General features: G+C 45.5%; 1 protein-coding gene across 1 annotated transcript in view; it reads right to left on the reverse strand.

The window, feature by feature from the left end:
• LOC135072094 (intermembrane lipid transfer protein Vps13D) overlaps positions 1 to 16,863 on the reverse strand; it is a 31,884-nt gene extending 15,021 nt beyond the window's left edge. The window contains exons 1-19 of the mRNA XM_063966044.1: positions 16,855 to 16,863; positions 16,582 to 16,735; positions 15,852 to 16,033; positions 15,106 to 15,440; positions 14,694 to 14,847; positions 14,226 to 14,368; positions 13,431 to 13,605; positions 8,893 to 9,067; positions 8,051 to 8,192; positions 7,181 to 7,304; positions 5,601 to 5,740; positions 4,864 to 5,014; positions 4,068 to 4,246; positions 3,221 to 3,411; positions 2,818 to 3,132; positions 2,560 to 2,729; positions 1,943 to 2,084; positions 1,250 to 1,453; positions 429 to 600 (exon numbers count right to left, since the gene is read on the reverse strand). Coding sequence (XP_063822114.1) covers positions 429 to 600; positions 1,250 to 1,453; positions 1,943 to 2,084; positions 2,560 to 2,729; positions 2,818 to 3,132; positions 3,221 to 3,411; positions 4,068 to 4,246; positions 4,864 to 5,014; positions 5,601 to 5,740; positions 7,181 to 7,304; positions 8,051 to 8,192; positions 8,893 to 9,067; positions 13,431 to 13,605; positions 14,226 to 14,368; positions 14,694 to 14,847; positions 15,106 to 15,440; positions 15,852 to 16,033; positions 16,582 to 16,735; positions 16,855 to 16,863 — 3,257 coding nt within the window. The remainder of the gene's footprint in view (positions 1 to 428; positions 601 to 1,249; positions 1,454 to 1,942; positions 2,085 to 2,559; positions 2,730 to 2,817; positions 3,133 to 3,220; positions 3,412 to 4,067; positions 4,247 to 4,863; positions 5,015 to 5,600; positions 5,741 to 7,180; positions 7,305 to 8,050; positions 8,193 to 8,892; positions 9,068 to 13,430; positions 13,606 to 14,225; positions 14,369 to 14,693; positions 14,848 to 15,105; positions 15,441 to 15,851; positions 16,034 to 16,581; positions 16,736 to 16,854) is intronic.
• Positions 16,864 to 17,513: the final 650 nt, after the last annotated feature.

The raw sequence follows: 17,513 nt of genomic DNA on the forward strand, positions 1-17,513 counted from the left end.
GTCAATTCATCAAATTCATACATAATAGCTACTTTCCATTCTAGAACTTTGAACTTTTTATATGTTCTTCTAATTATTTTTTTTAACAATGACAGTTTAACTTTCCCCTAGGACAAACTTGACCTTCACTGGTTGAGTTTTTATTAGCGATCAAGCTGTATGTCCTGGTTACACAGGGGTTGCAGCGAAGGGAACGAGAGGTGGAAATAGTCCCATACTCTAGATTCTACTTTAACCCTGGAAGGTTAAGGCGGGTTTTAGAATCGCGCTGGCCACTCGCTGATCGTCGGCGCTGACAGATCAATATGTATGTTTGAAGGGAACGTTCCTGAGTGACGCTGATCGCTCGGCGCCGACGCTTCATACATTTCGGCTGTCAGCGCTGACGGTCAGCGTGACTCTAAAACCAGCCTAAAGAGCTAAGGTACCTTGGATGCACGAGGCCGAGCGCCATGTCGGCGGCGGCGGCGCGGATGGAGCGCGCCAGCTCGGCCAGGTAGCGCTTGAACTCCGTGAGGCACGAGCGCAGCTCCCGCAGCAGCGCGCCCGAGTGCGTGTACCACACGCGCGCCACGCGCACGCGCACCACCGCCTCCACCACTGCGAGCCGACAACAAACCGATATAAGCGTTTCAACAACATTATATTTTTTTTTTCTCTTTATTTGGGACAACAAATAATAATAACATATCTACTACAAAAGGCCGTAATTTTAAACACTTGCCGTCTCACCCGTAAGTTTTTATCCTCGGACATATCGTCATTTAACGCTGTTATGCTTGGCTGAGGCCCGCATAACCCATCTTAAAAAGGTGGAGGAAAGATGCGAAAAATAAATACTAATAATAAATACTTTTTATTGCACACCAAATAACAGAACAGAAAGAAAAGGAACACAACATTGTGACACATTGTGCTAGAAGTTAGTTCGTTTCAGTCAAATAATGTAACACAGCTGGACAAAAGTCTCCCCCAAGGATTTCCACAATGACCGGTCCTGTGCCGCCCGCATCCAGGTGTCTTCCGCGACCTTCAACAGATCATCGGTCCACCTATTGTGGTAGAAGGTGATGCTGCAATTATTTTGCCATGCGGCGTTTGCGAGTCGACCACTACTACTTTTCGCAAGTAAATTGTTTGTCTGATTACTTATATTTTTATGGCATTTATTCCCGGCGGCGTATTGTATGTAAAAGTCTCGCTTAGTTACATCATCAATCAAAACTTGGCGAGTAGTGCGTTGTCTTACCGGGCGCGTCATCACCAGCGGCGGGCTGCAGCTTGCGCGCGATGGTAAAGAAGAGCGCCTTCTCATCGTCAAGCGGCGGCGCGGGCGCGCGGCCCGGCGGCGGCAGGCGGCCCGCCGACACCACGCGCGCGTGCAGGCCCGCCTCGCACAGCGACACCACCTGCACGCCGCCCAGCGACCCGCCCACCTCGATGCTCGCAGCGTCTGACAAACAAAATAATGTCAATTTTCTTTACGCCGCAAGCGAGATGCACATTTGCCACTTGTCAAAATTTAATATTTGACACTTGCAACTGGATTTAAAATAAACTTCTTTGTGTCTTGTTACAATTATCTTCTTTCTAAAGCCTGGTCCGTGAACACGTAGAATCCCGTCCAATGACCCCAAGCTACCCATCCCTATCGCTCGCGCGTAATTATGTTACTGTCGCGACTGTGCGACGGGCGCCCGCAGTGAGTGTGCGAGCTAACCTAACCTAACCAAGCAGTAATGTGTGCAAAAAATGTTTACAATAACTGTAATTTTGCGAAACCTATAATATACATGATGCAATAAACATTTAACACTATGATTACAATGCATTGTCAAATCTTTCGTTGGTGCAATTTTGGACGACGACAGCGGTGTCCTTCGTCTGAAAAATGATGGTTTATATGTTTTAAACATCGTAAAGAAGATTATGCAATGCGTACCCAGCGTGGCCTGTATCTTGGCCTCGGCGACGGTGGCGGTGGCGATCTTGCGCGCCACCAGCGCGCCGTCCAGCACGGCGGCCCGCAGCAGCAGCACGCCCAGCCGGTGGAAGTCGAACGTGATCTCCGTGCGCACCGACTTCTGATGACAAACACCATTCTTCTTAAGGTACATACGGATTGGACGTACCCTGGTACGCGTACTCAGTTTACGCGTATCCGGAACGCCTAGTCCATTTATGTATGGACCAGTCAATGTATGTATGGACCAGTCCATGTATGTATGGACTAGGCGTTCCGGATACGCGTAAACTGAGTACGCGCAATCCGTACGCACTTTTATAATTTTTGACACTACACTACTCGCAAAATTAGCAGAGTTTATCGAAGTAAGATGGCGTGGACTTAACACGGACACCACTTAGCTTCGAGCAACCTCTCCTCGCCCGACTTCTAATTGTTGGCAGTGTTGCACCCGGTTCAAGGGCCCGAAGCATTTTGAAGTTTGAATACGAATTATCTGACTACGTTTTGCTTCGGCGCTTCGACGATGTTAGCCGAGTAGTGTGCCACATCGAAGCGAGCTGAAATGATTATTTTTTCTTCAGTACACTAACCTTGACCTCCTCCTCCGGCTCCTGGTCATCAGTGGGCGTGGGCAGGCCGTCGGCGGCGTCGGTGTCGGCGGGCGGCGGCGCCAGCCCGGCGTCCGACGTCTTCTTCGCGCTCGCCGGGCCCATCACGCGCTGCGCGAACCCTATCAGCTCTACTATCGTTTCTTGGTTTGCTGTAAGAAAATAATATTTTAAAGTAGATGTATCAAGTTTGCATTTAAAGTCAGTAAATCCATAATTAGTAAACATAAAGACGCTCACCGATAATATCTAAATTGTTAAAAAGTATATTGGCAATGTGGAGATCTTCGGAGTCGCCCTCGCCCTTCACAAAGCACAGCTCGACTGCGATCAGTGCTTCGGAGTCGACGATTCCCGGGGCGGCCCAGCCGGGCCCGCTGGAGCCCCACCCGGGGCCCGTGGAGCCCCTGCCGGTGGGCGCTGCGCCCCACGCGGGCGCTGCGGGACCGGAGGTAGCAGTTGGGTCCGCGGCCGAGCCCGGCGGGGAGCCGATGCTCCACGTGCTGCCGGACGACCAGTTTGGCAGCGGGCTAGTGCGCTCAATGTCGGGATACGCTGCAGAAACAAAATGTTCAAATCATCGTAAAAAACAATGGATATCAACAACAACGTCTGTAACTTTTACTGGCTGGTTTGCACTTACGGTATGCCGTGGTACCAGCCATACAGCTGGAGCTGGTGGCGCGGTGCAGCGAGTCGAGCGCGTTGCGCAGCGCGTGCGGCGGCGGGTGCGGGCGCGGGGGCATAAGGCGTGGGTCTGGAGACGCGGGCGATGTAGGCGATGTGGGTGACGTCGGCTCTGAGCCCAGGATGCTGCCAGATGCGCCGTCCATGCTGGATGAAAAATATACTTTAGTCTAAAGTAAAACAACACGCACGAGACCTTTCTGCAATGAGGGTTTTCGCGATTGAAAAATCCGCCAGATGGCAATACGTAGACGCGAGGTCCAAATGATGCATGATTAGTTATTTTTGACATGACATTGACAGATATGTCAAAATCCACCAATCACGCAGCAGTCAGACCCCACATCCACGTACCGCCATCTAGCGGATCTTTCATACGCGAAAACCCTCATTAATTTGTATGCCAGCGGTACATTACGGTCATTGCAATTTGCACCCTTGATAATTATAACAAAGTTCAAATTCCTAAGGACGAATATCTCGACGTGAACCGAAGTTAACCGAGAGTGTAGTCAGATGCTTCGTGTTCAACTTTTGAGCAATTTGAGCCCTTTGACTCGGGCGCAATTACCAACAATTTTCTGAAGTTAGGCGAGGCGAAACCACGTGAAACGCGTGTCTACACTATTTCAAAAAAATTCGCGAGTAATGTAGCGCCAGCAGTAGTCAGTCATATCGGTTGGAGTATAGGAAACGGGGCGCTATGGGGCACGAGACTTAGAAATTTTTTTATGAAAAAATTTTTTTTTTTAATTTTTGGCTTTTTTGCCGGGAATCTTCATCCAGCAATAGACGTTAGTTACCCCAGGTGCTTGTGGCTGGCGAGCAGCAGCTCGAAGTCGGGCCCGTAGGTCTGCAGCGCGTCGACGAGCAGCAGCGAGTGCACGGACAGCGCCAGCGACACGTCGGCCGGCCGCGCCGCCAGCGCCGCGCGCACGCCGCACACCTGCACCTCCGCGATGCTGCGCCCGCGCGACTGCACCTGCGCACAAACACACGATACCTCACTGACTGAACTTTAGCCGGCTAACTTCGCATAGGAGGAGAACCAGCTCGAATAGCCAAGCATCAGGTGCCACTATGTGATCGTCGCAGTCCCAGAAGGAGTTCCAGTCACACCGTAGGGACGCAGACAAAGAGTAAAGAATATGTAGGGGGCGAAGTGTTGTGCGGTCGAGCAACCTGCCAAGGTAGACGCCCGACCTCCCGTCGGCCAGGTATAATCAAAAGGTTTCCATGTTGATAACCGAAAAGTTCGTTCGTTTCAGCCGAAAGTCGTCCACTGCTGGACAAAGGCCTCCCCCAAGGATTTCCACGAAGACCGATCCTGCGCCTCTCGCATCCAGGCACCTCCCACGACCTTCACCAGATCGTCAGTGGGCGGGGCACATAGCTCGTAGAGTTGACGGCCACTGGGGCAGGAAAGTTCTTGAGTGGCGATCACGAGTCGGAAGACGTAGCGTGGGCAGGCCTCCCACTAGGTGAACCGAAAGGTACGGCTATGGAAAGGTGTAATGATACTTCACTAAGTCGGTAATGTTTTAGCATTCATTTCCCCGCGTAAGCCCCACCCACTTCTCATGAATAAACAGGTTGTACCTCCAGCGACATTTGCTCGATGGCGAACTGCAGCATGAAGAGAGAAGAGCTTTGCTGCGCGGACGCCGACGACAGCTCAGCTTCTGACGCTTCACTACAATCTTCTTCCTCCGTCGTTTCAGTGCGTGGTTTTTCGCTGCTCTCACGATACCTATTATCACGAACAAAGTTATAAATATAAAACACACGTTACATTCCCTCTAATATGGTCGAGTGAAGCGATGGCTGGTTCACTCGTCATGTCTGTAAACAGGCGCTGCTTTCGGGGACTGGTCAATCCAAGTTATTCAAATTTATGTATGCGAGTCATTTCTACTAGTATTTTAATATGCAAGTCTAGATATTAGCACGTCACTACCTTGTTTAATATACCACGCAATTTTGTATACCTACAAGAATGCATGGTAAATTCAGTGAACTGCTCCTGAATCGAATGTACCTACTACCAATATTTCTATTTATTTATATTAACCGGCAGACAGTGGTGACTGAGTTTGTTGCGGCGCTTCTTCTCAGCACTTGCCAAATGTTGGTCTCGAAGCGCTGGTAGGGTAAAAAGATTATGAGACACGTAGAGGCTCCTTAAGAGCAAAATGACGATTTGTAAGAACTATTTATTAGTCTAAACAAATAAAGAAATTTTGACTTGACTTGACACGTTTTCAGATATCCCGCAGTAAATGAGTGTGAACTGATGACGTCGATGTTTTATTTAAGGTGCCTTGTGTGGTACGTACGGCGCGACGGGCGCGTTGAGCACGGCGCGCACGGCGGCCAGCTTGTGCTCGCTGAGGTGCACCTGCAGCGCGGGCAGCGAGCCGCACAGCGTCGCCGTCGGGTACTGCGGATCGTTCGTGGCCACCACTCGCCGTTCCGCCTGCGAGAAACTTCTTTGAATTACAATAATCAACGTCTCATCATCATCATGTTCTTCCCAAAATACTCACGTTACAAAGCAAGCTCAGTAGCCTTATTCACGTAACAAAACTTCAACGACAACAAATCGTTGAATGCGATCCTGTCGAGTAATCGTTCTACCGAAATGACCCTTATGAATACGGATTAAAAATTGTTTTTCAATGGGACCACTTCTGAACGTCAGCGAGATCTTGACTGTCAAAATACGTGAATTAGGCCCCAGTGGGTCTAGTAGTACGAGAGCCCACGACCAAAACCATGTCTCATAGCAATACGGCAAAAACCCTATAAAATCGTTAGATTGTATGATTCTGAACCCGACTAGATGTGTAGTAACGGTCGAAAGTGTAGCAACTGCGTGGGAGGCCATTTCTGCTGTGTCAAAAAAAAAAGACAGTCGGTATTATAGCAATACGTCTGATAGTGAAAATGTACATAGATTTTATAATTGTATTACGAAAAAGTTTGTTTTCAGACATTTTGCACGTAGCATATAGCCTGTGCGCATTTTTGAAAATGTCAACAAATTTAACCGACCTGTATCATAGCAATACGGATAATTTTTTTTTCAACTTTTTGTATTGCTGCCATGATTACCAAAAACCTGTTTTCAGACACTTTAAGTGTATCAAAAAGTTGTATGATAGAGAAGGTGCTACACTTAATTTGTCTGATATAAATTTTTTGCACATGTGGACAACTTATTTTATCATGTCCAACAATTTTCAGACATATTGCTATGATACCGATCGGTAAAATTTGTTAACATTTTCAAAACGGTCTCAAAATTTAATGCGTTCACATTTCCGTCTGAAAATTGTTTTGTTCGCATCAAATAACCAAAATTTACTAATAAAAAAGATTTTCAGACGTATTGCTATGAGACATTTTTTTTGTCTCATTTTTAATTTTTTTAAGTGATTTTACGGATTTGCGCTACACCACTAACGTCTGAAAATAATGTTTCCGGTATCTCAGAACTATCATTCAACTACAGTCTGCAAATCAGACATATTGCTATGATGCAGTTCGGTAAAATTCTTTGACAATTTTGAAAATTCGGTCAGATCAAACGCTACGCGGAAAATGTCTGATTTTGGTGTTTTCGAATTCAGGATAATCGTATCTATCGATTTGATGCGGTTTTGGCCGTATTGCTATGAGACAAAAATTTTGGTCGTGGGCTCTCGTACTATAGACAAAGTGCAAATTATAATCGCAAACCAGTCGAAAAGCCCCTTTTTTGTATGGAGTTTTAACGGATTCGATTTTCGATTCGATCAAAAAGTGCGTTTTGTCTAAGGGAGCAGGTCCTGCCATGCCTTTAACGGGCACGCGCAGTTAACAGCAAGAGATGAGTAGATCTAAGACTCAAATTACACAAACGTCAGTTCATTACCTGAAGCGATATGCTGAACCGGTCCAGCAGATGCAGCGTGGAAGTGGGCTTGGTGTGCGCATACTTCCAGTTGTCGCGCGCGCGCCCCACCAGGATCTGCAGGTCGCTCAGCTCGATGTTATACCTGCATGATCATTTACGTAATCAACATTTTATGTCAGTTGTACACTCTCGTCAGTCTCGTCCGAGAGCTCTCACCCAGACTCATCCGAATGTTTATTTATTTATTAGGAACACCAACAGTCACATAAATACAGTTCATACATCCTAATATTCTAATCCTAATGATATTATAAATGCGAAAGTTTGGATGTCTGTATTCTGTATGTCTGGATGTCTGAATGGACGTTTGTTACTCTTTCACGCAAAAACTACTGAACGGATTTTGATGAAACTTTACAGTATTATTGTTTATAACCCAGAATAGACTATAATTTATGACGATTTGTGACAAACTAAATTTCACGCGGGTGAAGCCGCGGGCAAAAGCTAGTTAATTATGTTTCGCAAAACAGCCCCATGTGCGAACACAGGAGCGAGAGCGAGCGAGCAATAACGAGACACCCCGAGAGGTAAAGCCTGGTCCGTGAGCACGTAGAATCCCGTCCAATGACCCCAAGCTACCCATCCTTATCGCTCGCGCGTAATTATATTGCTGTCGCGACAGTGCGACGCGCGCCCGCAGTGAGTGTGCGAGCGCGACAGCAACATAATTACGTGCGAGCAACAAGGATGGGCAGCTTGGGGTCATTGGACGGGATTCTACGTGCTCACGGGTCAGGCTTTAGCTACAGCTCCCTTTTACACTCTCACACTCACGTCTTGTCTCGGCACGTCATCGTCTAAGCCACGCCCCCTGACGTCACTCACCTGTCGTACAGCCTGGTGTGCAGGTGCGCGGCGTCGAGCGGCGCGTGGTGGGGCTGCGCCTCGGGCGGCGAGCCCGGCGACAGCAGGCTGCCCGGCGGCGTCGAGCACGGCGTCATGAACATCTCCGTCGGAGTCACGTCGCCTGGACAACAATACGATTGGGTGTTTGGAGAATATGGCACGTCGCGTGTTTAATTCAATTTATTTATTTATTTATTTATTTAAGACGTACAAAACAGGTTACAGCCAAAATATGATTTACAAATTTTAATACACTGCGATTTTATGGACTAGGTTGTTACCCTTAGTATGTACATACTACATCAAAAAACTAAACAGCAGACGTTATTGCAAAGTTCAAAACATATTCAGAAAAGATAAAATACAGCAAGATAAAACACATAAAGCAAAATTAAATTAGAGAAGAGAAAATTCATTTTGTAAGAAAGTTGAACTGTTTTTAGATGAGTGTACCTACACCAACGTGTGCAGATCACCAGCGCTGGCGCGATCACAGCGCGATCAAAGGCCAATGACAGGTCGCGTGAACTGTCATCGTGTCGTCACCGCGTCGGCGATGGCGATCTGCACGCGTTGGTGTGGTTGAAGCTTAACAGTTGGCATCACTGGTGATTGAAATAACCCTACTTTACACTGGCGTTATCCTGAAGAGTGCAAATGCGATAGTCCTCTTAACACTTCAGTGCTCACCAGTTGGCGCCACTGTCTTCGTCACTAACAAATGGCAGTAACCTTACTCTACAGTGGCGACGAGTATCTACATGTAGAGTGAATCGCATGTTAAAACTATGAGAAAGTATTGTTGACTCGTGCAAGTTTACCGTCGAGCGTGTCTGGCACCGGCGCGGGTGCGGCGAAGGAGTCGGCGTGGTTGGCGAGGCGCAGGCGGCCGAAGTCCACCACCAGCACGCGCGCCTCGCGCGAGCACAGCGCCTCCACGAACAGGATCTGCGGCGCGGAGATGTCCAGCTCCACGTGCCACGACCGCCGCTCGCCCTGGGAAGCATAAAAACCAGCTCATAAGTCACGCAACGAGAGTTGAAACCATCAATAAAAGCAAAGTATTTTATGTAGCAAAACATGTGAACTTATTCTAGCTTTTAACAACGTATACCTCGTTTTATGCAAATAAACAATTATTCTATTCTAAAGATTTGTATCTGTATACAAACTGTACTGTACTGAATACTGTCTCACTTGCAGACATTTAACAAGAGTGAGGTAGCTAAAGCCCGGTCCGTGTTAGTATAGTTATATACAGGGTGTTAGGTAAATGGGTATATGAGCCGACACTAGCCCATGTTAACATGGTGATATAAATGGTATGGTGAAGTCAGAAAATTGATATCTTCATTTTAATTATTTTAATTTTCATACAAATCGGATTTTATAAAATTTATTTTGTATGAAAATTAAAAAAAATAAAATGATGATATCAAATTTCTGACTTCGCCATACCATTTATATGGCCATGTTAACATGGGCTAGTGTCGGCTCATATACCCATTTACCTAACACCCTGTATATAGTATAGTTATACAGGGTGTTTCTTGTAAGGTGTCAAGCCGAAGGCAGGTGATAGGTGAGGACTAGACCTATCGATTTCACCCCCATGTATGTTTTACGATTTTTCATAGTTTAGAAGTTATCGTTAATTTTGTGATTTTTTCAAATTCTATGACCTAGTAGGCTTTAAATTTTTTTATCTTTTTTTGGGTCGACTTTTCTCAGATTTCTTTTTTTTGACAGATTTCCTATTAATTGCAGATTTTTGAAAATAATAATCAACTTCCTATCTTTGATGCAAGATACAACATTTTTGCTAGAAACATAAAAAATATGCTTTTAGCGGAACATTCTAAAATTTTCAACTTAAAAGTTTGAAAAAAAAAAGAACTTCCATAGGTCGAAAATAATTTTAAAAACTGCGCAGTTTTCTGAACTTTCATAATAAGACAAAAAAACATGTACTTAATAGGCCATTATTTTCTGTAATCGCACCACTCTAGTGGCAAGTTGGAGATTCCGTTACATGTTTTTGACTTTCTTAGGACTAAGTAATGTTTGCAATCCCTTAAGTTTACGTTATGTAGAACACATTTAGAGACAATATCTGAAAAGAACATTTTTTATCCACAACGAGGAAGCTCTTGCCCTTCATCTGGTATAACAATAGGGAATATGAAAATATTGATGAACTGCGGACAAAGCTGACTGAAGCACAAAACCAAATTAAAATGAAGAAGAAGGTTTTACAAAGAATTTTTTTGCGTCGTTGTCGAATGTGCATTCAGGTCAACGGCGGACATTTTGAACATTTACTTTAAATTAAATTATTACACCCATTTTTGCTCTCTCTCTCTCTCACACACACACACACACACACACACACACACACACACACACACACCACAACTCTTTCCCTTTCTTTCACACTCTAATATGTAGGTATATCGAATTTAATCGTAAAGTAACAACCACCCCTGTGGTCTAGTGGTAAGGCCACCTATTTAGGACAGCCAATTCCTCTGTGGTTTAGGATTCCGAGTGAAGCTCGCTGATCATCCATCAGTTTCCATTAGGTCAGATGAAGGGCAAGAGATTCCTCGTTGTGGATAAAAAAATGTTCTGTTCAGTTATTGTCTTTAAATGTGTTCTACGTAACGTAAACTTAGAGAATTGCAAACATTAGTTAGTCCTAAGAAAGTCAAAAACGTAACGGAATCTCCGACTTACCACTTTAGTGGAGCGATTACAGAAAATAATGGCCTATTAAGTACATGTTTTTTTGTGTTATTATGAAAGTTCAGAAAACTGCGCAGTTTTTAAAATTATTTTCGACCTATGGAATTTCTTTTTTTTTTTTTAACTTTTAAGTTGAAAATTTTAGAATGTTCCGCTAAAAGCATATTTTTTATGTTTCTAGCAAAAATTTTGTATCTTGCATCAAAGATAGGAAGTTGATTATTTTTTTCAAAAATCTGCAATTAATAGGGAATCTGTCAAAAAAAAAGAAATCTGAGAAAAGTCGACCCAAAAAAAAGATAAAAAAATTTAAAGCCTACTGGGTCATACAATTTGAAAAAATCACAAAATTAACGATAACTTCTAAACTATGAAAAATCGTAGAACATACATGGGGGTGAAATCGATAGGTCTAGTCCTCACCTATCACCTGCCTTCGGCTTGACACCTTACAAGAAACACCCTGTATATAACATTTTCAATGTATCGCTGTTGGTTTCTATAAAATAAAGAAATAAATATACACCGTGTTACTTTGCATTCTTGCCATATTCACAGAGATAAAAGTAGGTAACAATACCTTTTATTTAAGATAAACAAGAGACTCCCATAAAGAAAGTACACTAAGATTTTAGTAAATTTGGTTCTTCAGTACAAATTGGAATAAACCAATTTTGTCTCGCACGTTCTACAGGTGCAAGTGGAATAAACCTAGTGGGCGTGGCCTAGTTCTTAATTTTATGGCTTTGGGTACCAGCCTTTTTATCCAGTCATAATAACTATTTTAAAATACTCTTCAGTTGATTTCAGATTTTCCTTTCTACTTTACGGGCTTAGGACCGTCAAAAATACGTAATAATTAATAAGGTTTCAATTAATTTACAACATTGTACCCTATTTTTACAAATTAATAAATTAAGTATGAAATGAAATCACCTTATTCGCAATTAATTATTTATTCATAAGTTCCTACTTACAAAGTTTAAGTACTGCGAAGCAAGTGTTCAAAGTGTCCTCCGTTCTGATGAAGGCACAGTCTAGCACGGCGAAGCGTAGGTTTTTCGCTTTAGTTTTCGCAACACATAAACGTTTTGTATCACATTCACAGTTTCACTAAAACAATCCTTTCATGTAACGCGTTTACACTGTTTATCTCTTCTGCGCATAGGACCAGTCGTTTCAAGTCACTCCAAAAATCCATTGGTGTCAGGTCCGAGGATCGTGGTGGCCAAGCTACTGGACCCCTCGTCCAATCCACTGATCACCAAACGTATTATTCGCGCACTTGACGTCCTTATTGTGGGGGAGCACCATCCTGCTGGTAGTAGAGCATTTGGTGTAACGCTAAGGGTACGTCATCAAGCATTTCGTCTAAGACGTCTTGCAGACACTCCAAGCACCATTTTGATTAAATTATTCGTTGTTTGAATACACTTCAGTCATTTTTGTATTATTTATAACGTGATTTGTGTTTGATGGATTTCTCAGTTTTTTACAAGTGTCAAAAAGACATTTTAAAGACAATAGTTGGTCTAAACAAAGTGCAAATTATAATCGCAAACCAGTCGAAAAGTGGTCGAAAAGCCCCTTTTTTGTATGGAGTTTTGACGGATTCGATTTTCGATTCGATCAAAAAGTGCGTTTTGTCTAGGGGGGTAGATTGCAATAGATATTTAAAAATACAATAAAAAGTAAAAAAGTCTCTATCGCCATCGCCAACAAGTGATGTGCATGCGTTACGATAATTAGTGGTGTGTTTAACAGATTGTCGATAAAATAAAATACTCAAGATTAAAAAAATTTTTTTTCGGGCATTATTTTTTTACGGATTTGTGTTCAGTATCAGTAATATAGTAACCTCTGTAAATATGGCAAGAATGCAAAGTAACACCCTGTATAATATAGTTATACGTATAGTCTGGTCTGTGAGCACGTAGAATTTTGTCCAATGACCCCTAGCTACCCATCCTTATCACTCGCGCGTAATTATACTGCTGTCGCGACTGTGCGACGGGCGCCCCCAGTGAGTGTGCGAGCGCGATAGCAACATAATTACGCGCGAGCGATAAGGATGGGTAGCTTGGGGTCATTGGAAAATTTTTTAAGTGCTCACAGACCAAACTATAGTGTATTCAATATTTTGAACTTGAATATGTAATGTGTTGTGTTCTGTTCCAATATTACTTCAGTGTGAATACGTGTTCTTTTTTTTTTTTTTTTTTATGTGATAGGAGGCAAACGAGCAGACGGATCACCTGATGGTAAGTGTTCGCTTCAACTTTCGTTAAGCTATATCTACAGGGTGTTAGGTAAATGGGTATATGAGCCGACACTAGCCCATGTTAACATGGTCATATAAATGGTATGGTGAAGTCAGAAAATTTATATCTTCATTTTAATTATTTAAATTTTCATACAAATTGGATTTTATAAAATTTATTTTGTGTACCTGTCCTGTAAACTGTCTAGTAATGATAACGCCACTCTTGTGGCGGAGTTTTGGGCTGAAACTGTGTAGGTTTGTTGTCGACACGAAAAGAAGAAGAAGATACCGTAAAGTTTGTTTAAAAAGTTAAACACATTATTGGCATAAAAATAAAGAGTACTAAGTTACCGGGTACGCGCGCATCATGTGCGCCCAGTGTCGCGAGAGCGTGGCGCGCGTGTGCTGGCGCACGTGCGCGTAGGGCGAGCGCGCGCCCGCCCACGCCGCGCGCACGAAGCCGCGCGCCCACCGCGCCGCCGCCGCGCAGTACACCACCTCCAGCGACGCCGACTTCACCCACAGCCTGACACCAAACACAACATAACATATTAAGCTATAGTCTGGTCTGTGAGCACGTAGAATTTTGTCCAATGACCCCGAGCTGCCCATCCTTGTCGCTCGCGTGTAATTATGTTGCTATCGCGCTCGCACACTCACTGCAGGTGCCAGTCGCACAGTCGCGACAGCAATATAATTACGCGCGAGCGATAAGCATGGGTAGCCAGGGGTCATTGGACAAAATTCTACGTGCTCACGGACCGGGCTTTAGCACCTATAACACAAGCATATTAGTTGCTTACTTTGGGGCTAGATGGCGCTGTGTGAAATTATCCAAAGATATTTATTTATTTATATCAGCTAAATAAATTGCAACAGGATGTCACCTGTGTGTGTTGCCGTGAGTTTACATTAGGTGTGCTCGCTAGCAACTGTTTAAAAAAATGACATGAAATGAATGACAGATTGTACAGCGCCCCTAGCGGTTACTTCAAGAACTAAAAACTACATAGATTTTTTTTGACGCTTTTGATAGCGATGATGATTTCATGTAAACTCATAGTAAAAGGCGTGATGGCTAATATTTAATGCTGTATTTCGATAACTAAAGAAACAGACATATTATTATACACACGGACAACTCACTTGTAGTCGGCGTTGACGCCGAAAGGTTTCTTTTCGTAGCTGAGCTGGAACAGCGGCTCCTGCGCGGGCTGCGCGGCCGGCTGCGCGCGCCAGCTGGCAGCCCCGCCCGCGCTCATCGCGCTCAGTCCCTCGCGGATCATGCCCTGTGGGATGAGATGCCTATCATATCGTGCAAAAAAGACACGGAATGAAGCAGAAAGGCACTATTGTGGATCTTGTAAGCGCTTGCGCGGCGTCTACGCGGCGCTATGTAAAGCTGGGTTATCGCAGCGCCAACGTAACGGTGTCTTCAGACAAGCAACGCAACTCCATCACACCGCAATGCTCAGCGTAGGCGTCGCGATGCTCCTGCGCCAGCGTGTGTCAATCAATGATGCGCAGGCGCTGGCGAGACGACGACATTTGAAATACGTTATTGTGGGGAGGGTCTTACGGCGTCTACCCTAGGGCATGCCAGGCAGAGCTCACCTGCGGCGCTATGAGCACGGGGAACAGCGTGCCGGGCGTGACGCGCTCGCGCAGGCACAGCGCGCCCAGCCGCAGCTGCAGCGCCAGCGCGCCGCCGCGCGGCCGCGACTCCACGCACACGCGCACCAGGCTGCACTGCAGCTCCAGCCCGAGGCTGGCGATCGAACGTATTATTTAGGCAGGGGAAACTAGCAATACAAATTCATGAAAGAGCATATGTGACAGTCAAAACTCATAATCGGGCAAACCCATTTTTGACTGCAAAAATCAGTTAGTGGTTTTGACTGATGCCCTTGGTCAATTTTTCCAGTCAAAAGTGGTTTTGACCGAGACCCGATTATGAGTTTTGACTGTAACACATACACTGAAAACGAATCACAACACAAATAAGATATTTTTTATTGCAACTCACCTGTCTTCCTCGTCAGTTTCCCTCAAATTGAGGCTGCCCTTGTTGAGCTCGAACTCAAACTGCGCGAAGACCGTGTCCCGCTTGAGCAGCGTGTTGTTCTCGATGGAGTCGGCCAGCACGTCGAGGATCTCCTCCTCGAGCTCGGGCACGGGCGCGGCGGGGGCGGGGGCGGGCGCGGGCGCGGGCGCGGGCGCGGGCGCGGGCGCGGGGTCGGCGGGCGCGCCGTACCAGCCCCACCACTGCGGGAACCAGTGCACCAGCATGCTGCGCCCCGACGCGCCCGGCTGGTCCGGCGTCGACGCCGGCGTCGATTTTGGTACTTTTCGCATGGCAACCTGAAAGATGCCCACACCCATATTCAGGACATTCACCATACATGTAATAGTCTCATTTTTTCCTGTAAATATGTCAGTCAAACTTTTGTTATGAGGTCGTCGGTCCAACTTGTGAATGGGCGTCCTACGCTGCGCTTTCCGGTACGTAGCCTCCGCTCCAGAACCTTGCTGCCCCATCAGTTCTGTCAGTTCTGCATGCTAATATGCCCTGCTCGTTGCCACTTCAGCTTGTTAATCCGTCGGGCTATGTCAGTGACTTTAGTTCATGTAAGGTCCGGACCGGACATCGTGGAAATCATTGGGAGAGGCCTATGTTCAGCAGTGGACGTCCTATGGCTGAAATGATGATGATAATGAACTTTTGTTAATGGTCATGGTCGGATGACCACCGACTACTTGTCGTTCACTGACCTCCCTCAAGGGCTTGAGGATGTGCAGCGGCGTGGCCCACTCGAAGTCGTCCTTGAGCTGTTTCTTGTCGGGCGGCAGCGCGGCGGCCGGGTTGCTGAGGATGAACAGGCAGATGTCCACGTACTGCTTCGTCTTGCGGGCCTGCTCCAGGCAAGACTCCCACGTTGGCTTCGGATCCGTCCCTGGACAAAAGATGCAGTTATAAGTCGAGCACTTAACTCAGTAAGTGCCTAAGTTATGGGAGCGGTACTGGAGGGATAATTTTGACATGACAGAGCATATAAATTTAGTCTTACTGACATTTGACGTAACTGATTGAGTTATGCGCTCGACCTATACTACTGCTTCTATCATTAGGTTCAAACGAAGAGGTCAAAACATTAGAACCTATGAGTAGGTACAAAAAATATATTGTGGAATAACAGAGGTCAGGTGGATAGCTAAAACAGCGCACTACGCTAATACGCTTATTACGTGTAGTTTTAAGAGCTCTATGAAGTATTGTAACATTTCTGAATTAAATGTTATTAGTTAACGAGTAAGAATATTTGAAGTAAAAAAATAGGCAACTTTGAATTTTTATACTGCGAAAACTACGTGGAATTTTCAAACAGGAGTTTTACTGTCATGTTTGTATAACTAAGCTCTATACGGTTCATCAAATAAATGAGAATGTCCGATTATACAGTCTCATAACACACTGTGCATCGTAAGATGTATGGTAGCTCACAGGGGTGGTCGGGGATGTGGCAGGAGAGCGCGTAGAGCCACCAGAGGCGCGCGTGCTGTGCGACGGGCGCGTGCGGGCGCAGCGCGCGGAACTCGCGCACGCGCGCGATGCGCTCCAGCCCCAGCGCGCAGCCCACCGCGCCCTGGTACTGCACCTGGGGGGCACACACGACTGAAAATACATAATATGGAACAAAAAAAAATTAATGCTGCTGTAATTTATATTTTCTACTAGCGGCCGCCCGCGACTTCGTACGCGTGGATCCCGTTTTACCCCCTGCATCTATCTTACGCAGTTTAGATTTTTTACCTGAGCTACGTCCCTTCCAAACAAGTGCCTACATTTAACCGTTTAGGCTGTGCGTTGGTATGTAGTCAGTCAGTTTCTCCTTTTATATATTTTCGATGGAAATGGCCTTTTTAACTCAACTTCCTGTATGTGTAATTAAGGTTCTACGAAGGCAATATTTTATTTATTTATTTTAAGGACGGAGCTTATGGCCTTGGCCTTTTCTTAAGTCGGGAAATGCTTTGCGCTCCGACGACCAGTGGATTATATGGAATTGTAGGACTTTGGAACTATCCCCGCTAAAAGGGCAGGGTCTACTCAGTAAAACGCCCGTTGTATTTTTGTCTAGACCGGAGTCCATGTGGATGATGGGGGGTCCTCCCGGCCTAACACTCACTGGTCTCGCCTAGGAAGGGGGAAGGAGGCGTCAGGCGAAGGTTCCTCCTTCTTCCGGACGGCCGTCTGCGCCGGAGCGTAAAGGTGAATAGTTTAGGCCTATTCAGACTTAAGCGGTATTCGCTACCGTCTGCGGCAGAGAAAACCCAGTGGGTATGCGGTAATAATACTGTTCAGACCTAAGCGGTATTCGCTACCGTCTGCGGCAGAGAAAACGCTCTAGCCGCGGTACTTGATACTAAATACCT

This window comes from Ostrinia nubilalis, chromosome 5 (genome assembly GCF_963855985.1).
Source record: "Ostrinia nubilalis chromosome 5, ilOstNubi1.1, whole genome shotgun sequence".
Classification (NCBI taxonomy): Eukaryota; Metazoa; Arthropoda; class Insecta; order Lepidoptera; family Crambidae; genus Ostrinia; species Ostrinia nubilalis.